Source organism: Ambystoma mexicanum, chromosome 12, assembly GCF_040938575.1.
Source record: "Ambystoma mexicanum isolate Mex_15411 chromosome 12, UKY_AmexF1_1, whole genome shotgun sequence".
In the NCBI taxonomy this organism is placed as follows: Eukaryota; Metazoa; Chordata; class Amphibia; order Caudata; family Ambystomatidae; genus Ambystoma; species Ambystoma mexicanum.
In genome coordinates this window covers 641,879,412-641,903,353 of record NC_090936.1, presented here as the reverse complement: position 1 = coordinate 641,903,353, position 23,942 = coordinate 641,879,412, and the positions used below count along the sequence as shown (strand labels likewise).

The 23,942-nt window shown below is 45.2% G+C and overlaps 1 protein-coding gene across 1 annotated transcript in view; it reads right to left on the bottom strand.

Annotated features, from left to right (window-relative positions):
* Positions 1-228: 228 nt before the first annotated feature.
* LOC138513948 (hyaluronidase-5-like) overlaps positions 229-23,942 on the bottom strand; it is a 356,788-nt gene continuing 333,074 nt past the window's right edge. Inside the window, exon 4 of the mRNA XM_069629117.1 lies at positions 229-1,321. Within this exon, the coding sequence (XP_069485218.1) occupies positions 917-1,321 (405 nt within the window). The 3' untranslated portion in view covers positions 229-916. The remainder of the gene's footprint in view (positions 1,322-23,942) is intronic.

Sequence of the window (23,942 nt, the reverse complement as noted above, 5' to 3'; positions counted from 1 at the left end):
CCTCCGCCTCTGCCACCCTAAACAGTAAAGGTGGTATACCTGGAGGCCTGCGCGTGTTTCACCTTCAGGATTCGTATCACTGCTGGTGTAGTGTGAGGCTGAGCAGACGCTTTAGCCACTACTCATCCTTGTAATCCTGCAAAGCAGTAGTTATTTTGTCACATCAAATACAGCCTGACCCTTTACAAGAAGCTGCTTAGTAGGAAGACGGAAGGAAAAAGCAAGGGATGGTTTTTGAAAATGCTATTTATTTTAAAACGAATCATTACGCTTATTATGAAAAGCTCTGCAAAACAGCACGTGATTTTTCTACTGCAGTGAACATTAATTGGCACGGCCTTTCTCTTTTATGATTGAGCGCCTATCGAGCATACTCCATAACATCTAAAGCGTTTATGAGCAATGCTGGTTTCAATCATGAGTGGTCAAAAATGTCATTGGAAAATAAAAACGGTCAACAAAAGAGTGCCCACAATTCAGTATGTCTAATAAAGAATCAAAAATAGTCTACCAAAAGGGTGAAGGAAGTTGGGAGGATGACAGCAACAGACAAATGGGGTAATAGGGATCTTCCCGCCATTTATGCTGCAACAACCGGTCTAATTAGTTTGGGGGTAACGGCAAAGGGCACACACAGGTCGATATTCCACATGGAATCCAAGTGAAATTAATACAAGAGGTTGGGGTTGTAGGCTGTAACCAGATGGGACGTATTTCAAAGAAATCCCACATTTGGAATGTGTTTATTTTATGATTGATATTCAGTATTTTGCTTCAAGGTACTTGACCCTTTCTTTATTATGTGTCCCTCTCAGATTTAAACTTTGTACTTTCAGAATGTACATATTTAATACCCAAAGTGCAATGAAAAGTAACTTGTGGCCGGAGGTTGGGTAAACGTGTATGACTTCTCATACTATGAAGAGCTGCTTGTGTTTCCTGAATTTATTAGTGTGCTGTTTTCTGTCATAATGCAAACGTCATCAGATATGCAGATAGGGGCGTTTCTGATGTTGGCCATGTTAGCTTCCTGGAGACAGTCATTGCCCGCATAACAGCTGCACTTAAATTTCGCAGCCATTTCTTGAAAGTCTTCCACGGTTGGATGTCCAATGACAGAAAACTTCCCGTGCTTCGACGCCTTTATGTTGAAGTTCTGGGGGTTGAGGTGCAGATAATCGCTTATGTTCCAGTTGCGTCTTGTACAGACTCCTTTGCCCTGACACAGCAGTTGACTGCACAGTTTCGCTGCCAGCGTCACATTTATGACGTAAGGATTTAATGTGTTCTGTAAATATTCGTCAAGATTTCTGCATGATGCCTGTAAAACACACCAAATGTTTAATGTATACAATGTTAAAAGTGCATTTTTTGTATTCACGAGCAGCAAAGTTAAGAGTAAAACATAGGCCAAATCGCCTTCACTTTCCACGATGTGAAAAAGTGTACATTACTTCGACAATTAACGATTGCTGAAGGAATTTACAATGGAGAGCTGCTGAAACCACCTGAATTCCCCAGGTGGTAATTTAAAGCATAAAATGGCAGTTACACATTAACGCCTACGTTTACACCCAGGCGATTTGCTGTGAAGAAGAGGAGGGGCATAGAACGGACTGGCTGTGTCCGTCTTGCTTCCCTACTCTGCTTCAAAATAACACATGCGTTAAGGCAGCATGCATTTTCCTATGGAAACCGCCTGGCTTTAATACTTCTACAAGTGGTAAAAGCAGGCGGATTCCTTAGAAATCCATTGTAAACGTCTCCCACAAACTTGGTGGAAAAGTGAAGAGTAAGGGCAATGTTGCCAGTTTTTATTCTTTACTTTTCCACTACATGGTGGAAAAGTTGATTGTGCAGAGGGCACTTTTTTCCCTTATTTGCAAACGGAAGTGGTCCACTCTGTGCAATTTAGGATGCAAACCAAACGGCCCGCAAGTGTGTCCCATGTTTGAAGACCTCCTCTGAGTGTGAACAGCTCTTTAACTCTGATCATTTTTAAGTTACTTTATTTTCTGTGTGGCTCCTGTTCTTTTTTGTTTTTGTTTGATAATCTTTATTGAGATAAATAAAACAAAACAAAACAGTCAATTATCTGAAAAACAAGGATGTTTGCTGCAAACTAGCAGCAAACCTTATATTACATTATCTGCATGTAGAAATACATTCTTGAATAATAGACAAACAGGGGAATGGACAGGGGGACAAACAAGAAACAGAGGGAAGGAGGGAGGGGATGAGGAGGCTCACTAATGTGATTCCTGGGATCTTTAATTTACAAACTAAGGAACCTAATTTCCGATTGTAAAGGTAAAGTTGGTGCAGTTATAACTGAACAAATGGAAGAAAAATAAACCGCTCATGAATCATGAGTAGACATATTGAAGTGGTCCAAGTAATGAATGAAATTAGCCCACTTGGCATTGTACCTGTGTATAGCATCAAGCAGGGGTGTTGCTAGGTCGGGAAAAGACCTGGGGCTACGCTGATGTCGGAACTGTCAGGACTGGGGGCTAGCTAGCCTTTTGGTTGTAGCTCCTGAGATTCTGTCCGGGGCTACAACCAAAAGACCAGGGGCTATAGCCTCCTTAGCTCCCCCTAGAAACGCCTCTGGCATCAAGGTAGGTAGCCATACAATGTTCAACTCTCTGCACATGGCACATTTTATTCCACCATCCCTTAATGGAGGCTGTAATAAGCTTTAGGGCTAGAGCAATGAAAAGATCATAAAGCATGAAAGAAGCATGTAGATTGTTATCTTTGGCTGCAATACTGCCCAGAAAAACATTCATAAACGATAAAGGGATATTGACACTAAAGATCGTTTTAAGAAATCTCCATACTTCTGGCCAGAACTTGAATACAAAGGGACAGTCATAACACATATGTTTGTATGAAGCAGGGGCAACCCCACATGACCAACACTTACTATCTGTACCAATCATAGATTTAGACAATTTCAGGGGGATAATGCAGGCTCTATTTATAAATAAATACAGGTTCTGTGTGATGTTAGCAGAGGTGGCGACCCACTGATTCTAGTATACAGTTGAGACTAAGTATGATCATCCAAGACAAGACCAAAGTCAGACTCCCATTTTGATTGAACAGACCATTTAGTGGTAGGATGCTCCATATTAATCAATACACAGTAAAATCTGGCGGCTCTAATATTGGAAGCTATGGTTAAAAGCAAAAGTCTAGAGGCATCATGGATAAGAATATTAGAAAAACGCTGAAGTGCTTCTAAACACGCACTGACCATATTATTATAAAAGTTAAAATCCGAAATAGGAATGGGGAAAAGACGTCTGAGCTTTTGGAATGAGAGAAGGGAATTACAATGAACAATCTGATGCCTTTAATTAACCAGGACTTGTGATAGAGTGCTCTTCCATTGATAGTAATAGATTTGGTGTGCCACAGAAATGGAGAAAGTTCTTGGGGCAGGGTTTTGCTGTGGGGGAAAAGAAACCATCTTAGAGCAGAGGTGGAAGCCTTGATGGGATCCGAGATTGCTGCAGAAAAGTGGCTAAAAACGTAAATTAGATCAGAAATATCACATGGAATCGCCAGTTGTTTTTCCAGCTTACACCAGGAAGGAGTGTCAGAGGAATCAGGAGGGGCAAACCAGCAACATGACTGTTTGAGTAGAAAGGCAGCATGATACAATTTAAAATCTGGATACCTAACCCCCCCCCCTATCTTATGGGGCTTTCAGCTTGCTGACGGCAATTCTTTCACACTTCCCAGATCCCCATAGGAAATTGAGGATCGAGTTATTGGAGTTGAAAAATGTGGAAGGTAGAGGGACCAGAAGCAGTTGGAAATGATACAAAACAATGGGGGAAAACATCATTTTAATGGTGTCGAGACGACCCCACCAGGACAGATAAAGAGGTGACCACATTGATGTTAGTTCTCTAAGTCTAATGACTAATAACTTTGAATTGAGTTTAATAGTATCATGCACAGAGGAAGCAAAGCGGAGGCCTAAGTATTTAATTGAGCCATGACACCACTTAAACCCATATGCCTCTAGATTATGTCTGACACAGAAACAGTGAAGAGGTAATGAGCTTCATGACAAGTGTGCCGGTCCGGAAACAACAGTGCCGGTGAGCTTACCAGCACCATTGTTTCCGGACAGGCACATTCTGGGTTTGCCTGCCGGAACTGCTGTGCCCGACAGGGCTGACCCTGCCGGGCACAGCGGCCATGGCAGGCAAGCCATCACAGAAGCACCGGCACCGCTAACAACGGTGCCGGTGCTTCCGTGGTCCCCATTCCCATTGAGTCCCGTAGGACTCTGTGGGAATGGGGATTACAAATTGCCGACGCCTGACTTCCCGGACTGTCAGGGTTGTATTCCCCCAGTGTTAGCAGGAAGTCAGGTGCCGGTAATTCATTCCGAGTCGGGCGGCAACCCGCCGCTAGCACCGGCTGGGTTACCGCCGGACTTGGAATGAGGCCCAATATCTTTATTTGATTTATCCTTATTGAGCTTGTAGCCAGATATTAGGAAAAACTGATGCAGTCTATCCAGTAGATTAGGAAGATGAAGTTTGGGATTCTTTATGAGGATTAGAATATCATCCGCATACGTAGCTATTCTAATACTGGATTTCCCACTTGAAATCCCAGGGATGTTCCTATCAAATCTTATAAATTCTAAAACGGGTTCTAAAGATAGAATGTAAAGAATGGGGGGCAAGGGACACCCCTGCCTGGTTCCCCATTGGAAAGGGAAGAAGGATGAGGATTGACCATTTATACAAATAGAATGAATAGAGAAGTTTAATAAGGGAGATGCAATTTTGACCACAACCGTGCCATTGAAGAGATTGAAACATGACGTCCCAGTTGTCCCGATCAAAGGCTTTCTCAGCATCTAGCACTATGGCTGCATAACCATGTTTGTCTTTTTTATCCTTTGAGACAATATGCAGAGCATCTAGCAGTAGTCTCGCGTTTGCTGGAATGTTCCTGCCCTTCATGTAGCCAACTTGATCAGGTTTAACCAATGCAGGTAGCAATGATTCAATTCTGTTAACCAGAACCTTGGCAAAATTCTTGCTGTCAGCGTTGATAAGGGAGATTGCTCTGCAATTTTTGGGGAGATCGGGGTCTTTATCAGCTTTGGGGAATAGAATGAGTACCGCCTCAGAGAAGGATCCATATCATATTTAGATATAAAGAGAGCGATAGTGTTACAGAAACACCTTGCTGGGCTTACCGTATGCAAACCTTTGCAACAGTGAGGAGCTTGTATGCTGTTCTCCTGTTGCGATTGTATGAGAAAAGGATTCACCAGATACTAGGCTGGGATCAGACAGAATCCACCAAGTATCTGGTGAATCCTTTTCTCCTTTTAGTGTTTCTGTAACACTATCGCTCTCTTTATATCTAAAAGTCAGCATCAACTGCTTTATGTTACTGAGCAATCATATTATGAGATGCCACTGAAGTGGGAGAATGGAAGACCAGGCTCCCGCCCTTCCCCTCTCGCGCTTGGCCTAGAGGATCACGGCCCAGACACCCGCCACGAGAGGAGTTTGCCTATCTACCGGACGACCAAATACCCTGGTACAGGAACATACGGATGTGCCCATCTACCTGCCCAGCAGCCCGCCCTGTCCATGCCGACACCTGCGGCACGGACCATCTCGACTAAACCTACACGTCGTTAGAGATGCCATGACGACCTAGCCAACGGTCAGCACACCTGTGCAAATATACACACCGGACACTCCTGCACCAATCTACACGAAGAATATACTCAGTGCTATGACGTAGGCGACAGACATACTCACGGACGTACATCTTTATTATTTTCCACATAGGCTCTCAAAATGCAGAAACGCAAGACGCATCATGAACTCATATAAAAAAGGCTTGCTCACGCTTCTTCTAAGAGCCATGTACCATAATGAAGAATATAACGGGGACACGATACTGAGGATAAAGCAATATGATACCGTAACCTAAAGCGCCCTGCATCAAACGGTTCCACCTATGCACCAGGCCCAAGTAGGCCGCAGGCAAAAGCTTCCATGAACATTGAGTGAGCAAGAACTGGGTTGCTGACCCTGCAAAATGAGCCCGGCAAAAGCACACCGCCAAGGGCACGATGTTGCAATCTCGCACGCTGCAAGCCAACGCCAAGGTCGCACCTGCAAGATAAACCAGGCACACAGTAGGAAAAACAATATTAATTGTGTTGAATTTTGACTCAAACACGGTCCCACCTCACGTGACAAAGCCAAACCTTACAAGATGCCAAGACCAGGAGGAAGGAGACTTCTGAATCCCACGTTTCAAGACACAGGCAGATACAATTAAAAGACTCATTTGGACATCTGCAGCAGTGGGAGTATTCGACCTCCCAACATATGAATAAATCCTCACATTGTTTACACCTACCCATATTAAAACATTGTTGCAAATGACAGGTGCACCGCGAGCTGGGAACAGCGATAGTCCCAGACTGGGAGGCTCGCGAGCGGACCAATTAGAACATGGGGTTCTTATCACTGACGCCATTTACATTGACCAATCCTCAGAGGTCTTCATGTAACAATTTTCATGTATCAAATTGAAGGGACAGCCCAGGTATACCACCTGACTAACTCTCAGCCAATAACACCGTTCTCTATATGTGCGCTATACTAACCCTACCACTCGAGTAACCAATCCAGAGTGGAAATAGGTTTTTTACTAAACTTTGTAAGATGACGCAAGTAGCGCGTCATACTAAGGTAAAAAGGGCCTGCGAGCCCCACGATTATGTGTGTGTCAGGACGGACGCGTACGCTCCTTGACCCATCCCTGCCGTTTTGTCTAATAAACAGCAGTCACCTTGCTTCTTGCGTGTGTCTCATACCCTATCTCTTTTGATACACACGGGAGGAGTTGGGGCCTCCCTGCCCGGAGGTCTGCGGACGGTCCGGCCGACCCCGGCAGAATTTCCCCCCAGACAAGTTGGAGGCACTGCTGAGATCTGTTTAAGATCTGCTTTTTTATTTTTACTTTTTCCAGGTAATCGCCTTGCGAGGAGGCCCGGCGGCGCGGCCCCCTCTGCCGTTGCCCCCTTCTGAGGACTACAGGACCATCGCGGAGCTGCGAGAAGACCGGACAGCACAATCCGGATATTGGCCCTCTGGAGCCGGTTGAGAAGTATCCTGCCCGCGGTTGGCGAGTGTCCAGACGTGGTCCAGACGAGGGGAGGTGGCGAGCCGCTTGGAGGGGTGCACGCAGTCGAGCGGCCCCGCATCAAGAGAACTTGGTGAGCATGCCACGCACAACAAGCAATGTGAAATTGTGAGGGAGGGGGGAGGAATTAAATACGGGAGGTGGGAGGTGTTGCACAGGTGCGCGGCGAAGGTTTGACAATTTAGTGTTTGCAATGGAATGAATGGTAGCTGAACGAGTGCGAGAGCAGTCGGCTACGTTGCGCGAGAGAGGGGGGGTGGAGCACAAAAACATCACGTGCGGCCGCTCGTAGACACTGATTGGCCTAGGTCGCGACTACGTGTAAGGGTGTGTGTGTGTGTGTGGTTTCCTACGATTTGGCATTTATTGATCAATGAGTAGATGAGGATCCCTATTGTTCGAGCAAGAAACTCGATAGGTAGATGACGTTTCCCTGTAGGCGGTAGCTAGTTAGTTGCCCAATACGGAAGATAATTGGCTGGTTAAGCCCTCCTGTCGAGGGGTGTATCACATGCGAGGCGACGCAGCGTGCGCAGTCCGATTATATTATTGATTACCTTGTTCCAGGAGTGACAGGAAGACAGCTGTGAGGTTAACGGGGGTAGATTGCAAGTGTATTTTGAACTTAAAGAATATATGAAGAACTTACCAGTAGCTCGAAGAGATCGGTGACGTCACCAGTAGGGCTTTCATAGGATATCCCGAGCACAAGGCATCTTTCTTTCTGAGAGTGGTGGGGAAGAGAACTGTGGTAAGGGAGTGGAAACGGAGACAAATGGTAATGAGTTGATCGGGGAAAGGTGAAACGGTTGACGCGGCTGCGCACGGAGAGCGCCGGCCACGGCAAGTGTAGAAGAAGGAGGGGGAGCAAGTGAAAATAGGACGACTGTATAAGAACGTCATAAGGGGCACGCAGCCGCAGGGGGCTACGTGCGCCTCGGCCGCAGGGGGCCGTAAGGGTGTCGTGTAAAGGAAGAAAGACAGAAGAAAATATACAAAATCTAAATACTATATTTTAATAATTTTCCTTAGCGGACTATCGCAAGTCCCCAAACTTACGGGGCCAGGTAACGATATAAGGCTGTATATTGTAAACTGCTAGTGAGATAACCGCTACCAAATAGGGGAAGGGTAACAAGTGGAGTGCTACTATGTCATACGGGACAGGATCGGGAGGGTGGGGGAACAACCCTCACTACCCCACTACAGCACATATGTACAACACTGTCACCCCATAGGGAGAAACTGGTTAAGTATAGCATAGAATGGACCCAGGGGACGGACAACAAAATGATAACACCGTGGCCGCCTAATGGTAGCTTCGATCCATATACCCAACATTCACTACTAAACCATCTGCATAATACATACAAAGGGAAGAAGTTGGCAAACCATGTGGAGGTGTTTAACTTATGGAGGATGTTGCAAGGGTCCCGACCAGGACCAAATGGAATGTTCACTGTGGAGGAAATACCGGAAGAAAAAGAGATTAAGGAGGAAGGAGAGGATGGGAAAAAGGGGAGTGAAGACCCAAAGAACACGGGGAACGGACAAGAGGGAGGAGAAAAGAATAATACATCAAATGAAATAAAAAAAGAACCGAGCAACGATATACCCCTAGCAAAGGGAGTGAAAATGGAGGGAGGGGGGTTGTACCCTTTAAGGGAGTTAGGAGACATAGAAAGAGGTCAGTTAAGGGCGGCTGAGGGGTACCCGAACCCGGCATACAGCCCTCCACCATATGTGGCTCATAGGAAGATGCCAGCAGGGGAGGGGAGGACTGGAGAAGAACAAACTGTGGAAATAGGAAATGATGAGTGGGTAGCTGCACAGATACTATTAAAATTACGAGGTTCATTAACAGGGGAAGAGAAGGAGGTAGTAAGGAAAACAGACGAGGATAACACCAGGGAGAATGGAATGAGAGGGGAAGAGCTGTTACGGCAAAAGGAAGAGATTTTGGAGGAACGACTAGCAGAATTAAGGGATGAGCAGAATGAATTGATCAAACAGCTCGAGAGGGAGGAAAGAGAGAGAGCGAGGAAAAGGAAAGAAGGTAAGAACGAATTGGAAAACATAAGGGAACGAACTGAGGAGCAAAGGAGAGAAGCTGAAAGGGTAAAAGCAGCAGCAGAAAGGGTATCAAGAGCAGTGCTGCGAGAAAAGAAAAGGGAAGAAGAAGAGAAAGAAAAAGAAATGGCAATGTGGAAGAGGAGATTACTATCAGAAACGACTAAGAAATACGAAGAAGGGAGGGTGATAGAGAGCATACTAGAAAGGGAAAGGGTGAAATGGGAAAGGAAGAAAGAGGATGAAAGAATATTGGAACAGATGAGTAGTGAAGTAATGGAGGAATTAAAAAGGAAAAGGGAGGAAAATGGTAGGGAGATGGAGGAGAGAAATGAAGGAGAAAGAGAAGACAGGAGAAGATAGGAGAAGGGAGAGTGAAGTATGGGGGGATGTATATAAAGACACAGAAGTAGCAACAACATCAGCGCAAAGGGGAGCGGTTGATAAAGGAGGAAAAGGAGAACTGGACCTAATAGACTTACAAACAGTAACAATAAAGGGGAAAAGGACCGAGTGGGGGGTGCCGTTTATGACTGACTTTTGTAGTGAGGAAGGAGAAGGAGTGGAGGAGGAGGGAAGAAAAAGTGAAAGGGAAAGCCTAGATAAACTATACATCACCCGGACCAACACAGACTCGCCATGGATCCGTAGGAGAAAGGATGAGCTGGAGAGAAGTGAGGAGGATGAGCAAGGAATAGCGGAAAGACAAACACATGAGGTCGCACCGTCCCCATCACGCCCTCTCCCATCGCACCCTACATGCTCCACCACCTCACGCTCGTTACGCACAATAAAACTTGCGCCCTTCACAGACGAACTGACACCCTATGCATGTCGGCTTAGGGACCTCCATAGACGCAGGCAGGACAGGCGAATACACATGCCCACATTAAATACGGGAAATGATGGAAGAAGGGGAAAAGATGGAGAAGAAAGAGTTACGAGCAGGGGAAATACGGATGAAATTGACGATGTAGAAGAAAGGGAAAAAGAGGAAGGGTGTGAGGACTCGATTTTATGGAACACAAAGGGCAAAACGAGAAATAACTTAATGCCACTTCTGGAGAGGGGAGGGGTTAGGCCACAGTATGTCCCTTGGAAGCATACAGACAAAGAAAATATAAAATGCAGGCTCCCATCATTAAGTGGAGGTGCGGGTAAGTGGATATATGAAATGGAAAAACACACCGCAGGACAGAAACTGGCAGTAGGAGATGTGAAGGGCCTTCTAATATCGATATTAGGGGATGCAGCGGGTGACATTTGGAAGAGAGCGGGATTCCCTGGGGTAACAATAACAAACACATCGCATGATGGGGCACCATTCGCAAACTGCAGACATGCACTATGGCAGGCACTGAGGGTACAGTACCCAGACACATCAGACATAGGAGCAATTACCTCCCGCAAGATGCGTGAGAACGAAGATCCTGTTGATTATATCCAGGAAATCCAAGAGAAGTGGCGCATGGAAACTAGAGAACAATGGGACAAAACACCCGCAATATTTTATCATATACTAGTACAAGGGCTCCCGGAAGGAGTTCAGACACAACTGAAGAAAGTAGTGGGAATGGAAGCAAAAGCATGGCCAGAAATACAACTGACTATAGTGCATCATTGCAGGACATGGCAAGGAAAAATGAAACAAAAGGAAGAGGATAGGAAAACGGAAGAGGCTAAACTAGTACAGAAAAAGCTTACTAAATACACAATGGAAGGGGTACTAATAACTACGCCTACAACAATGACCCAAAGCCCCACACAAGTAGTGGCTGCACAAGATCCCTCCCAAATACCACCTTCACAGACTATAACACAACAGGTGCCGCCACTACAACCATACACGACCAACATGGGAGGAGGATACCCAATGCCAGGAGCTGGGTATTATAATTACAACAGGGGGAGAGGAGGAATTATGACAGGGAGAGGATACGGATATAATACCCAACAGCAGGTAGGAGGGCTTAGAAATTCCTATCCCACAGGGCAACCAGTATACCAGGACAACACAGGGAGCTTTCCATGGCAGAGTAGGGAACCACCGGTGTGTTGGAGTTGTGGACTATTAGGGCACATGTCACGCACGTGTAGAGTAAGACCAGGAACACCATCATGGAGTGAACAGGGACAACCAAGGCCCACACAGGAACAGCAGGGCATACAGCAACAGCAGACGTTGCAACAGGGAAATGAACAGCAACAACTAATAACACAACAACAGCCACAGACACATTCACTGACACAACAACAGGTAGCGATAACACAACAACCCCAAGTACAACAAACACAACTGGGTAGGGTGACGGTCATGGGACACAACCCTTACACAGGAAATGGTCAATCGTTGTACCCTCAATAGGACAGCCCACAGACGGCCTTGGTGTGTCCCATCCTGTCAGTAACACCTAATAGTGCGGAGGAACCACGCATAGAGGTAACGATAGGTGACAAAAAGTTATCATTCCTTGTTGACACCGGGGCGACCCGGTCTTGCATAAGGGAGGGTAAATTTAAGATGCCAGGCGAAGCCATAAACACCCAAGGATTCTCTGGGGCTAAAGGGTTGGTTCCTTTTACTGATAACATTCCCTTATCTATAGGAGATTATGACCTGTCAGTCCCACTTCTATATTATAGTGCCTCACCAGTAAATATACTGGGGAGAGACATAATGAACAGGTTGAATATGACGATCTCATTTACTGAGGACGGCATAATTTGCTCCACTCCAGGGATTAACATGCTCACGGCACGACAGATTATGCAAGCATACTGCGGACAAACAGCGATTAGGGCGGAGCCAGTAGATGGCGAGCTCTTCCAGTACGGGACAGACATGGCATTTGCATGGATGCCAGGGATAGAGGGAAAAATGTGGAGGAGGCCAGCAGCCTATCTGTTCAGACCAGAAACAACGGTCAATGAGCCACAAGGAAAGGTGGTTCCAGTGGACATTGAGAGCATTATAGCAACAGCTGATTACATTGCTGTACATGCCCAAGACAGAGAAGGAAGGGCATGGAGGGCAGTGATAGCACTAGCGGAAGGATGTAGACTCACCCAGGTGTCAGATGAGGAGCTGTTCTCAGAAGAAAAGGAGGACGGTGAAATGGTGTTTATGATGAGTGTGGAAATATGGCTAAGAGTGGCGTACAAACAAGTAGCACAGAAAATTGCAATGGCACTTGAGGCACCTGCATGCACCCCAGTCCCCTTCTTTAAGGAGGATATGACAAAGGTACCCACATCACTGTGGACTACTAGCCCCTATGACATGGGGTGCATAAAAAGTATAGGGGGAGTAAGGATAAAATTGAAAAAAGGTGCAATACTCCCCAGAGTGAAACAGTACCCACTATCAAAAGAGGCAGATGAGGGCATATATGAAACCATAACGGCCCTTGTAAATAATGGCATATTGGTCCCCTCAGAATCACCATGTAACACGGCTGTATACCCAGTGCGCAAGGCTAAAGGGGGATATTGGCGCTTCATACAGGATCTCAGGCCCTTGAACAACATAGTAGAAGCAGAATATCCCATAGCAGCAAACCCGGCCACAATATTGTGTGGCATTCCAGCAGAAGCATCACGATTTACAGTGATCGACCTTAAAAATGCATTCTTCTCAATACCATTGCACCCAGACTCACAAGATATGACAAGCTTCACTTACAGAAACACAAAGTGGAAACACACCAGATTGCCACAAGGGTATTGCGAATCACCCTCAATTTTCAACAGAGTAATACAGATGGATTTGGGTAACATTGAAGTGCAAAGCACAGTGTTGCAGTATGTCGATGACATAATAATTTGCAGTACAAACGAAAGATCATGCAGAGAGGACTCATTAAAGATGTTGACAATATTGGCTGAGAAAGGTTACAAGGTAGACATGGAAAAGTTACAGTACTGTCAAGAACAGGTACTTTACATTGGTCAGCTCATATCCCAACATGGAAGAAAGATTGCACCACAAAGAGCACAGGCCATTTCAAACACACCAGTACCACAAACAGTGAGGGAACTGCAGCAGTTCCTGGGTCTATGCAACTACTGTAGAGCATGGGTATTTGATTACAGTTCATACATAGGGCCCCTGCTTGAGGCGTTAAAGGAAGCTAATAAAGGGGAGAAAAAGCTGAGGTGGACAATGGAAATGAAAGAGGCTTTTGATGAGTTGAAAGATGCGATATCAACTGCTCCGGTACTGGCATCCCCAGACTATGAGCGACAATTTTTTATATTTTCACATTGCGACTCAGCAGTAATGAAGGCAGTGTTGGCCCAAAAAACAAGCATGGGCTACAAACCAGTAGCATTTTACAGCGGCCACTTAGATCCTGTGATGCTAGGTCATTTCCCCTGCGAACAAGGTCTCGCCGCAGCTGCTTTTGCGGTAGAGAAAGCATCAGCAATAACCATGGGGTGCCCAACTACACTGTTTGTGGAACATGCACTATTTGCCATATTGAATAAACCTAAGTCCACCCTAACCACGCAAAGGGCATCAGGTTATGAGATCATCTTATCCAGAGCTGAACTATCAATTGTTAGATGTAGCACGGTCAACCCTGCAAGGTTCCTAGCAGAAGTAATTGAGGAGGGAGATTATGCCCACGACTGTACGCAAATAACTGACATGTACTCATGTACTAGAAAGGTTGAAGAAAACGCGCTAGAGGGAGGTGAGCTCTTGTTCATTGATGGGTCATCAACTATCGACCAAAGGGATGGTGTAAGGAGGACTCGGGCAGCAGTGGTAAAAATGATGGAGGTAGTGGTGTGTGTGGCCATGAAATGTGTACAATTACCACAGCATTACTCTGCTCAAGCAGCGGAATTAGTTGCACTGATCTTGGCGTTGAAGGAAAGCTTTGACAAACGAGTGACCATATACTCCGACAGCGCGTATGTTACATCCACTGTCCACTCAGGGCTGTCGAAATGGGGAAGAAGAGGGTTTAGGAGAGTTGATGGCACTCCAGTGCAACATGCCCTCCTATTGGCTGAACTAATTGAAGCAATAAATGACCCCCAAGAATTAGCTTTAGTGAAATGCACCGCACACACCAATGGCGAAGATCACATCTCAAAAGGGAATGCAGCAGCAGACGCACATGCGAAGTATGCTGCATACTTTGGTGAGATATGGAACCCCCCAGAGTCACAGAGAGGGAGAGGGAGGGGAATGGCTAAGGAGATGTTGATAAGAGAAGGGTACACCCATCTCCCAGCCACACAGATTATGGAGCTACAAGCGGCTGCACCAATGGCCGAAAAAGAAATATGGGTAAAAAGAGGATGCACAATGTCACCAACCGACGCACTATGGCGCCAGGGTGACACTGGAAAGGTTGTAATACCATTGGCACTTTTGAACACCGCCCTGAGCCAACTACATTACCCAGCCCACACAGGCAAGGAAGTAATTGCAGCACGAATTAGGGAAAACTGGTTCTGCCCCGAGTTAAATTCTCATGTGTCAAATTTTATCAGCAACTGTCTCACATGTCAACAGTTTACGGCCGGCCACACTCTGAAGGTGATAAGAGGTACTATACCCCGGCCAGAGGGACCGTTCCGACATCTCCATATTGACAATGTTGATATGATCAACGTATGTCAAGGAAATAGGTATATGATTGTAGTAGTATGCCCATTCTCGAGGTGGATTGAAGCAGGGCCCTGTTCACACCCAGATGCATTTAGAGCAGCTAAATTCCTAGTGAGGGAGGTCTTCCCTAGGTGGGGAGTGTGTGAGGTATTAAGGTCAGACAATGGCCCACATTTCGCAAATGAAATGTTCCAGCACATTACATCCTTGCTGAACATCAAACATAAATTTGCATGTGCATACCACCCACAGGCCAACGGTATATGTGAACGCCTGAACGGCCTATTAAAGGAGGCAATTGCAAAGATACAGCAAACAACAAAGAAGAGTTGGTTATATTGCCTTCCATTAGCCCTATTTGAGCTAAGGAATAGACCAGGGTCCGACCACCACCTCACCCCTCACGAGGTGGTTACCGTACGTCAAATGCGACTTCCCCTAACGCCAACATCAAGAGCATTTACTGACCACGAGAGTACTGCGAGTGTTCTTGGTGATGAAATGTACCAATATGTGTCTTCTTTGATTACTAGCGTAGTGTTTGTGTCTCAACAGCTCGAGCACACGCGGGGCGGGTCTAACAGCGACCAACAAGAAGACGTGGATAAAGAATTGGAAAAGGAAAGACTGTGCAAAGTTGCTAAAGGTGACCACGTACTACTTCGCAATTTCAACAGAAAGTGGAACAGTCCACGATTCACTGGCCCCCATCTGGTAGAAGAGGTATCAACGAGAGCAGTAAAGTTACAGGACAAACGTGCTTGGAACCACCTACACGACGTAAAGATCTGCAAACTCCAGACCCGCCCCAGCGCCACCGACAGGGCCACAGGAAGAACAACAACAGCGTCACCAACAGAGGAAGAGACTTCTCCCACAACTAACAGCTTAAGTGTCCCCATACCCTGTCACCCCCCAGATTGCCCAGAGACAACTATTAGAAAAGAAAGGGGTGATCCCCATATCGCCCACCCCATGGTTACACGATCAAAGGGTAAAGAGACTCCCGCCAGCCTGAGCCCCAAACCCTCTGCCCATTGACCCCCTACCCACTGTAGTAATAACTGAACTGAAGGACATTGTTTTTGCACATATACACATGTAAACACCTGAATGTTCTCTTTCTTTTCTCTCGCACATGCAGGTAAAGCGTATTATTGTACTGTTAAGAAAGTAGATAACTAACTAATTCACTGCCCAGGAGTAGATGGTACCCTCAGACGATAATTACCTGGAAGAATTGTCACACCAATTTGTATATGAAATAAAACGGCCAACATACCTGAAGGGAAGGAGGGTACGTGTCTACTACACAGTATTCCTCTTGGCCATAGAACATTCAATGCCCCACCTCCAACCATACTTGCCTGCCCTAAGAGATAGATCGCTTAGATTGGCGTGGGAACAGCTCTTCGCCTAGGCACTGAATGACTACTTGATAGGGAGAGCTTAATAACAATAACTAACCTTAATAACGAGCATATTAAGAATTTTCAGGCGGGCAACTGTAACGTCACAAGAATAAGCTGCCGGACTGCAGCAAGGTAAGAGTAAAATGCCGGTGAAATTAGCAAAATTGATAGGGATTTTAATGATCACCGGGTTCTTGGCTGCCTCTGTATGGCAGTACAGCTATGCTATTGATATTATTGCTGTACCCAAACCTAATATACCCCCACCCCCAGCTGCAACAGGTGTTACGTCAGGTGGTACTAGTAAAACCCCACACCAGGAAAATAGAGTTAAACGCAGCACATACTCAGATAATAAAGGCATTGACAACTATGTACAAGATTCAGCACACGTCTCTAACAACATGTGGTACCAACACATGACCAAAATAGGCAAGCAGACAACAGAAGACAGCTGCTACGTTTGCTCATTGATTCCATACGCCATGAGCGCTTCTCGAACATTTGTTGCTACGGAGATAGATGGAAAAATAGCACGATGTATAATATACCTGGCACTGTTCCAGACGAAAGGAAGATTTCAAGGGACAGTGGTGCATCTGGTGTGGAAAACACGAGATACATATCCATATGAAAACAACTTCCTTAAGACTTATTTGAGTTACCACAAGAGCAGTCTACATGCTGAAGGATTCAGATACATAACAAGTGGCCCTGAAAAAGGAGAAACAAAGAAGGTAACACTGTAGTACCTACCATGTGATTGGTACGCCGCTGAAGTCCCTGGTAAAAACGGATGTTGGGAAAGACCACTGATGATAATAACAGGGAAGGTGTACATGGACAACAAATGGGACATAGGAGTGGTTGGCAGCAACATGGTAACAAGAGAAAATATTTCAACTATTGATGGACATAACCATAGATGTTGGATGACTTGGATCAAGTACGTACCCATGCTTACGTGGATGGAGAAGGATGAAGACCCAATAACAATATTGCCGCTAACTGCGCCTAAGGTATGCTACCAACATGAAGGAGAGGTGGGTGTAGGATACAACACCAACTGTGAAAGCGTGACGGAGTTACCTGAGGGGGGAGCAGGAACAGCAGTAGTAATGGACCATTACTGGGCCTGTGGAGACAAGGCGTATCACACACTGCCCCCTTTGTGGAATGGTGTATGCACTATAGTACACGTTAATGTACCATCACTAGTGGTACCCCAGAAGCATGTGAATATGGCAAATTTCCCCAAGATGGATGAAGGAAACAAAAGGAAGAAGAGATCTGCACAGCCTCGAAAAGGATCAGAGAACAGACGCAGCGGCAACGACACTGTCCTCAACAGAAGGAAAAGACAAGGAGAACCTCTGACAGGAAATTACCTGTGGGGAAGGTCGGAACAAGCACTGACCTCAATACCGCCGGAACACAGACTATTCAGCAGAGCAGCTATGTTCTTCTCCTCAATAATACATCCTGGACTGCAGGCTTACGCAAACGCAAAATGGCTCCAGATAACTAGGTGGGAACTAATGATGACAATCAACTCTACAGTAAATGGATTCAATGCAATAAAAGAGGAATTGCGAGCAGTAAGAATGGTTGCAGTACAGAACAGATATGTACTGGACCTCCTCACAGCAATGGAGGGAGGAGTTTGCGCAAAGATAGGACAATCATGCTGCACATTCATTCCTGCTAACGATGCTGACAATGGTACACTCACGGAAGCTGTATCACAATTGGCCCAGATGCACTCAAAAATGATGGATGAAAGTAAAGGTGTGGAAAAGGATGAGAGCTGGTTTTCAATATTATTGTCATGGATGCCATCGTGGCTGTCAGATGGACTGAAGATTATAGTTGGATGTACTATTCTGGCAGGAGCTACATTGATCATAATAAGATTTTGGAAAGCCCGAAAGGCACGCACCACAGACGAGATGATCGAAATGGTTGGTATACACCTCTTGATGCCAACAGATGACGGCCAACACACAGGTACAATAATAAAAGAGAGGGAGAAGTTGCGCAACCAGTTCATCACCAACCACCTGGACCCACCATCTGTGAAGCTCGAAAACCCAAGAAACCCAAGGAGCTACATAGGGAAATGGGTATACTGCACCCCTGGAGGAACCTGTGAATATATTTATTGGTCATTTGAAGACCATGTTAACCACTATGGACATTTGGGAGGAATAACTAAAATATGGAGGGTAAGAGGAGATAATGAAAAGGATATGTTTGTGGTCGACAAGTCGACCAGAGGGGGGACTGAAGTGGGAGAATGGAAGACCAGGCTCCCGCCCTTCCCCTCTCGCGCTTGGCCTAGAGGATCACGGCCCAGCCACCCGCCACGAGAGGAGTTTGCCTATCTACCGGACGACCAAATACCCTGGTACAGGAACATACGGATGTGCCCATCTACCTGCCCAGCAGCCCGCCCTGTCCATGCCGACACCTGCGGCACGGACCAACTTGACTAAACCTACACGTCGTTAGAGATGCCATGACGACCTAGCCAACGGTCAGCACACCTGTGCAAATATACACAACGGACACTGCCGCACCAATCTACACGAAGAATATACTCAGTGCTATGACGTAGGCGACAGACATACTCACGGACGTACATCTTTATTATTTTCCACATAGGCTCTCAAAATGCAGAAACGCAAGACGCATCATGAACTCATATAAAAAAGTCTTGCTCACGCTTCTTCTAAGAGCCATGTACCATAATGAAGAATATAACGGGGACACGATACTGAGGATAAAGCAATATGATACCGTAACCTAAAGCGCCCTGCATCAAACGGTTCCACCTATGCACCAGGCCCAAGTAGGCCGCAGGCAAAAGCTTCCATGAACATTGAGTGAGCAAGAACTGGGTTGCTGACCCTGCAAAATGAGCCCGGCGAAAGCACACCGCCAAGTGCACGATGTTGCAATCTCGCACGCTGCAAGCCAACGCCAAGGTCGCACCTGCAAGATAAACCAGGCACACAGTAGGAAAAACAATATTAATTGTGTTGAATTTTGCCTCAAACACGGTCCCACCTCACGTGACAAAGCCAAACCTGACAAGATGCCAAGCCCAGGAGGAAGGAGACTCCTGAATCCCACGTTTCAAGACACAGGCAGATACAATTAAAAGACTCATTTGGACATCTGCAGCAGTGGGAGTATTCGACCTCCCAACATATGAATAAATCCTCACATTGTTTACACCTACCCATATTAAAACATTGTTGCAAATGACAGGTGCACCGCGAGCTGGGAACAGCGATAGTCCCAGACTGGGAGGATTGCGAGCGGACCAATTAGAACATGGGGTTCTTATCACTGACGCCATTTACATTGACCAATCCTCAGAGGTCTTCATGTAACAATTTTCATGTATCAAATTGAAGGGACAGCCCAGGTATACCACCTGACTAACTCTCAGCCAATAACACCGTTCTCTATATGTGCGCTATACTAACCCTACCACTCGAGTAACCAATCCAGAGTGGAAATAGGTTTTTTACTAAACTTTGTAAGATGACGCAAGTAGCGCGTCACACTAAGGTAAAAAGGGCCTGCGAGCCCCACGATTATGTGTGTGTCAGGACGGACGCGTACGCTCCTTGACCCATCCCTGCCGTTTTGTCTAATAAACAGCAGAGTCACCTTGCTTCTTGCGTGTGTCTCATACTCTATCTCTTTTGATACACACGGGAAGAGTTGGGGCCTCCCTGCCCGGAGGTCTGCGGACGGTCCGGCCGACCCCGGCAGAATTTCCTCCCGACACCACACTTTCTGAACTCTCCTCTTGTCATTATATTTTGACAGAGACCTACAGGACACTTTCCTTTACTACCAGCCCGACCATCCTGATGAAGGCCACCACATGAAATCTTCACCAAATAGTTATATTCTCTTGGCCGAAACACAATAATGTCGATGACCTTTTTCTCCATTGTAGTGTCCATCACTAACACTGATATTTGTCCACTGTAACCTTGTTTTGTGTATTCACAGGTTATTTATAAATTGAATTCTGTCGATCAAACAAAAGGAAAAACATTTTCTCATGCTCACTAATATCCAGTCAAGGTGGTCGGTCATAATTTCGAAAAAAAAATATCGAAATACAAAAATGTCGAAAAAATATCGAAAAAAAAAGTAGAATTTTTTTTTTTTTATTATTATATATTTATTTTGGGGTCCGGGAATAAAAAAAAATGGGTAAAACAAAAGATTTTTTTAAAAAAGGAGGTTTAGGGGAACCCCCCCATTTTGAATAAAAAACGTAATAAAAAAAAATGTGACTTATTTTTTCGATATTATTTTTTCGAAAAAATGACTTTCGACATTTTGGTATTCGAAAAAATGACTATAAACCTCTAGTCAATTTGACTGGATTGTACTAATGTGTATTATGTACAAGATTGTGAATTGACAAGTGTCCCTGTATGTTTTGTTTTTACCATGATTAACAAATATATATTAAAAATCTAGGGGTCGGAAACCCTCCGGACCCTTGACAAAATCTATGCATTTCTCTTCATTCCGTAGGGGTATAAATATGAAAATGTGTATGAGCTCTCACCCTGATTATTGTGTAAGTTTATAAGTCAAACAACGCTTATAGGCTTTGTGGGACTTGCAACGTTTGAAAATGCACTTGGATTTCCTGTCTGAGAAGGGATCGAACACCTGGTTGCCATCTCCACACAGAATAATATTAGAGAGAATAGAATTAAGAATTATTTTCTTAATGGAATCCCAGAAACCAGGTTAAGGAAGCGTGGGACCGTAGATATTCATAATGGAAACTGAGTCGGAGGCAGTCAGATGCCTGGCCCATGCCCAGCGCCCAGTAGCATCAGCATCCTGGGCCAAACCTTTGAATTACAATTTTTTGCTGAATAGTATGGCGACACCACCATTCCTGCCCACAGCAGGGCTGGCGATAACATCTTTGATCCAAAAGGATTTAAGCTTCATGGCTTCAGCAAGTGACAGATGGGTTTCCTGTATTGAAGCCACTCATAGTTTAAGTGTATTGAGGTGGGAAGTGACTTTGTGTCTTTTAATTGGGTTATTACACCCTTTGATGTTCCAAGTTACACATTTAAAAACCATTGCTATACATTACAAAATAATGAAATCAACATGTGGATCAATATGTAGCAAGGTATATGAGCGAACCAGAATAATATGCACAGTGAATTTAAATCCTGAATCAATGACATGCAATCATGAACAGGATGGAACGTGAGCAGAGGCGAGACACAAAAGGAAGGCACATGAGGATAGGGGGAGAGGGAAGGGAAGCCTGACCACAGACAAAATGCATTAAGAAAAAGGAGAAAAAGCCCACTGATCCGGCAGCAAAGCACATCAAAGTTTACAACCCCTCATAGGATGAGGCTGGGATGCGGGAAAAAAAGGAAAAAAGCAGTATGTGTAGGTGACACCTATAGGGCAGTTAAAAAGACAGACAGCCCACAAAAGGAGAAGGATGTCAAAACAGTGCCCGACCCACCAAAAATACACCAAAAATACAGGGCAAGATTAGTAACAGCAATACATATATTGTAATTACAAGAAAATAAGGCAAATTTTCCCTATTGCCGGTCGTCCGATTCTACAACCAGAAGGTAGTGCCTGCGTTGACCTATGGTAGGGAAGCAAGTTTGAGTCTATCATGGGAAATCTGGGAGAAGCTGCAAAGCACATTTTTGAAGCGCATGTTAAGATTGCTCAATGCGATTCCTAAGGCAATTATAAGGCATGAACTGGGCCTCTTATCCATGCACGCAAGAATTGTCTGGAAAACTCTCACAGTATTTGGTAAGCTCAACTCCCTGAATTGCCCCCCTCAATACTACATCATCAAGACGAGGACAGAAAGGTCAAACGATCGGGTATTGAACAAATGGAGCTCGAAATGCTTGGAATTTCAGAGCCAACTAGGCCTCTCTCTGGAAACCCAGTGCGAAAATTCATTAAAGGTTAAAAGAGTATTGTGGGCGGTCGACTGGTCTGAATCAGAAGCAAAGAGGTCGGCTTCAAAGTACCACACTCTATCAAAATTCTTATCTAATCTTCCTAACGTCACACCAGTATATTTAAGGAAATCTCTGAATCCTCGCTTTCGAGATCTGCTCCTGAAATATCGCCTCAACAAGTTACATATATGATCTGTATTACGTTGTTACGGAGGATTGGTAAAGGATAAAAGGTGTAGATTATGCAATTATCGGGAGGAAACACTACAACATTTGATCCTTTACTGTCCAGAGTTACGAACAGAGAGAACTTTACTTCTATATGAAAAATTGAAGGAAGAATACAGTAGGCACCAATGCCAAACTTTGATAGGAGTCCTTGTACAAGGGCAAAAGCCTGGCTATAACTAGATGCCTGCTAACATTTTTAGAGAGAATTTTCATGAAGAAATTCAGGGATCCCTCTTGGGACCTGAAGGCATTGTAGAAAGGACTCCCCAATAAATCAATATGCCACTGATGATTGCCTGGAAGAGAGGAATTCGGACCTTGAGAAAGGAGCAATCATAGATTGGGAGGGGACAATGGGGAGGTTGATTAGAGGAGGGTTGAAAAATACGTCAGGAGTGGAACGCTGTGAAGCCTTGGTGCCGGAAAGTGATCGCTGGCCTCAACCCCTAGGACAGACTAGGGCGTGGTCACTGTGAGCAGTGTTGACTGGTCTGTGCCTTCTGCCGCTGCTTTGTTTTATTTTGTCTACTGCCTTTTCTGTTTAAGGGTGGTTCCTCCTGATGAGTACTCTCATATTCTTCTTCCCCTCTCGGACTCCTTATTCCCACTTCTCATTCCTCAGTTGTACTTTTGCCACCCCTTTTGGGAACCTTCTTGGTCTTAGTTTTCACTGTATTGACCTCCCTTAAGGAATGCCTTATAGCATTTTATTTTCGATGTTTGCTCCTTGGATATTGGCAGAGCAACAAAAGTTTTGTGTTTTAAAACTGTATGTTTAATAAAAGAAATTAAAAAAAGACATATAATGCGTAAAAATAGACAGCTGAATGCAGTAGTACATCAAGATCCTGAAGAAGATGAGTTCAAGGGGAGTGACGTGTCCATGCCTTCAGATTTTATGGAGCGAATAAAGGCCTTCAGATCAGCTGGGTCATCCTAAATTGCAGTTCGCCCATCATGAGTGACGTTAAAGGTGCAAGGATGATATAGCCCATATCTCACATTAAGCTGTTTCAAAGCAGGGCGAAAAGACAGGAATTATTTTCTGCATTGAGCAGTGATCTTCGCCACATTTTGCGGTATATGAACTCTGCTTCTGTGCCAACTGAGGGAGTTTTTCTCTTTGACCTTAGAGACTATGAGCTGGAGCTGTGTATATTCAAGTAGATAGAATATGAGCATGCAAGAAGGGTGGTGAGAGGATGCAGGGTTTCATACAGGGCCAATGCGATGGACGTGCTGGATGTTAAATGATATATCCAATGGAAGGTGAAGCAGGGCTGGCAGCATCTACTGTAGGAACGCTATGGGGTCAGTCCCTTCGCACCCCTCTGGCAAGCCAGAGATGCGCATATTATTACGCCTGCTTCTATTATCCAACTC